The sequence below is a fragment of the Electrona antarctica genome, assembly GCF_951216825.1.
Source record: "Electrona antarctica genome assembly, contig: scaffold_380, whole genome shotgun sequence".
Lineage (NCBI taxonomy): Eukaryota > Metazoa > Chordata > Actinopteri > Myctophiformes > Myctophidae > Electrona > Electrona antarctica.
Genome location: NW_027637576.1, coordinates 100304 through 101360, shown reverse-complemented (window position 1 = coordinate 101360; position 1057 = coordinate 100304). Strand labels below are relative to the sequence as shown.

General features: G+C 49.4%; 1 protein-coding gene across 1 annotated transcript; it reads left to right on the top strand.

The window, feature by feature from the left end:
* Positions 1-202: 202 nt before the first annotated feature.
* LOC306918812 (induced myeloid leukemia cell differentiation protein Mcl-1 homolog) lies at positions 203-703 on the top strand (the record flags this gene model as incomplete). Its single annotated transcript, XM_079531673.1, has 1 exon — positions 203-703. One exon carries the CDS (start codon positions 203-205, stop codon positions 701-703), a length of 501 nt encoding a protein of 166 aa, XP_079387799.1.
* Positions 704-1057: the final 354 nt, after the last annotated feature.

The window sequence follows — 1057 nt, the reverse complement described above, 5'->3', positions numbered from 1 at the left end:
CAGACCACTGGAGCCAAGCCCGATATAAATACTGATTATTGCCCTTTAGTTTAGACGCAAGCAGCCCATCTCCATCAAGACTCCAGTCAAGATATCTGGCCTTACATACAACCCAGAAAGACAGAGCTTACAGAACCAGCCGTATACCAGCTTACAGTCGTGCCTTCTTTTGAAGTAAACTTTCAAAGTGTCAACACCGACGATGCATTTGTCAGCAGCAGGGGACGGGGGCTTGGACAATGACACGAGACACCTCATCGGCAGTGTCCTAATGGACTTTGCAGGTGTGTCATCCTCTCAGCCAAGCAGACATGAAAGCAAAGCTCATTCAACAATGAATCGAGTCGTGGAGCAGATCATGGAAACCCCTCAATTCGCGTACAATGTCAGTACAATGTCAGTACAGTGTCAGTCGGACAGACGGGGAGACGACATGAGCTTTGTGGGTGAAGCGGCGAAGAGCTGCTTCAGTGACGGAAGCACAAACTGGGGTCGCGTCGCCAGCCTCGTGGCCTTCGGGGCGGTGGTGTGTCGGCACCTCAAGGAGGAGGACAGGAAGCCTTCCGTCGTTGAATCGGTGGGCCAGGAGATCTCCACATACCTCCTCGGACACCAACGGGAATGGCTGGTCGAGAACGACGCATGGGATGGTTTCGTGGAGTTCTTTCGGCTACCGTCGGGGAGCCACTGTGTAATTAATTAAAAAAAAACATGGAATGGCCGGGCAATGTTGAATGTTGTGGTACATGCGTTAGTTTTCCTCTGTGAAAAAAAGGTAGCCTGCACAGAAAGCCGTCTTGCTTTTATTTGTTTTTATTATTCAAGATAAATCAAATAAAGAAACGTGTGGAACCGACATGACATGTCTCCAAGCACAACCACTTTTTTATTGCAATCGTTTCGTGAACACCCAGTGTCATCACTACGATATCACCGGAACGGGACGGGTTTCTCGTGATCTCGGCACGAGGGGTACTTGAGCTCGAGCGATTGCCCAGAGACGGGTTGTCTCCTACCAACCTCTCTAAACCATGAAATTAACACATAGTAGTGACAG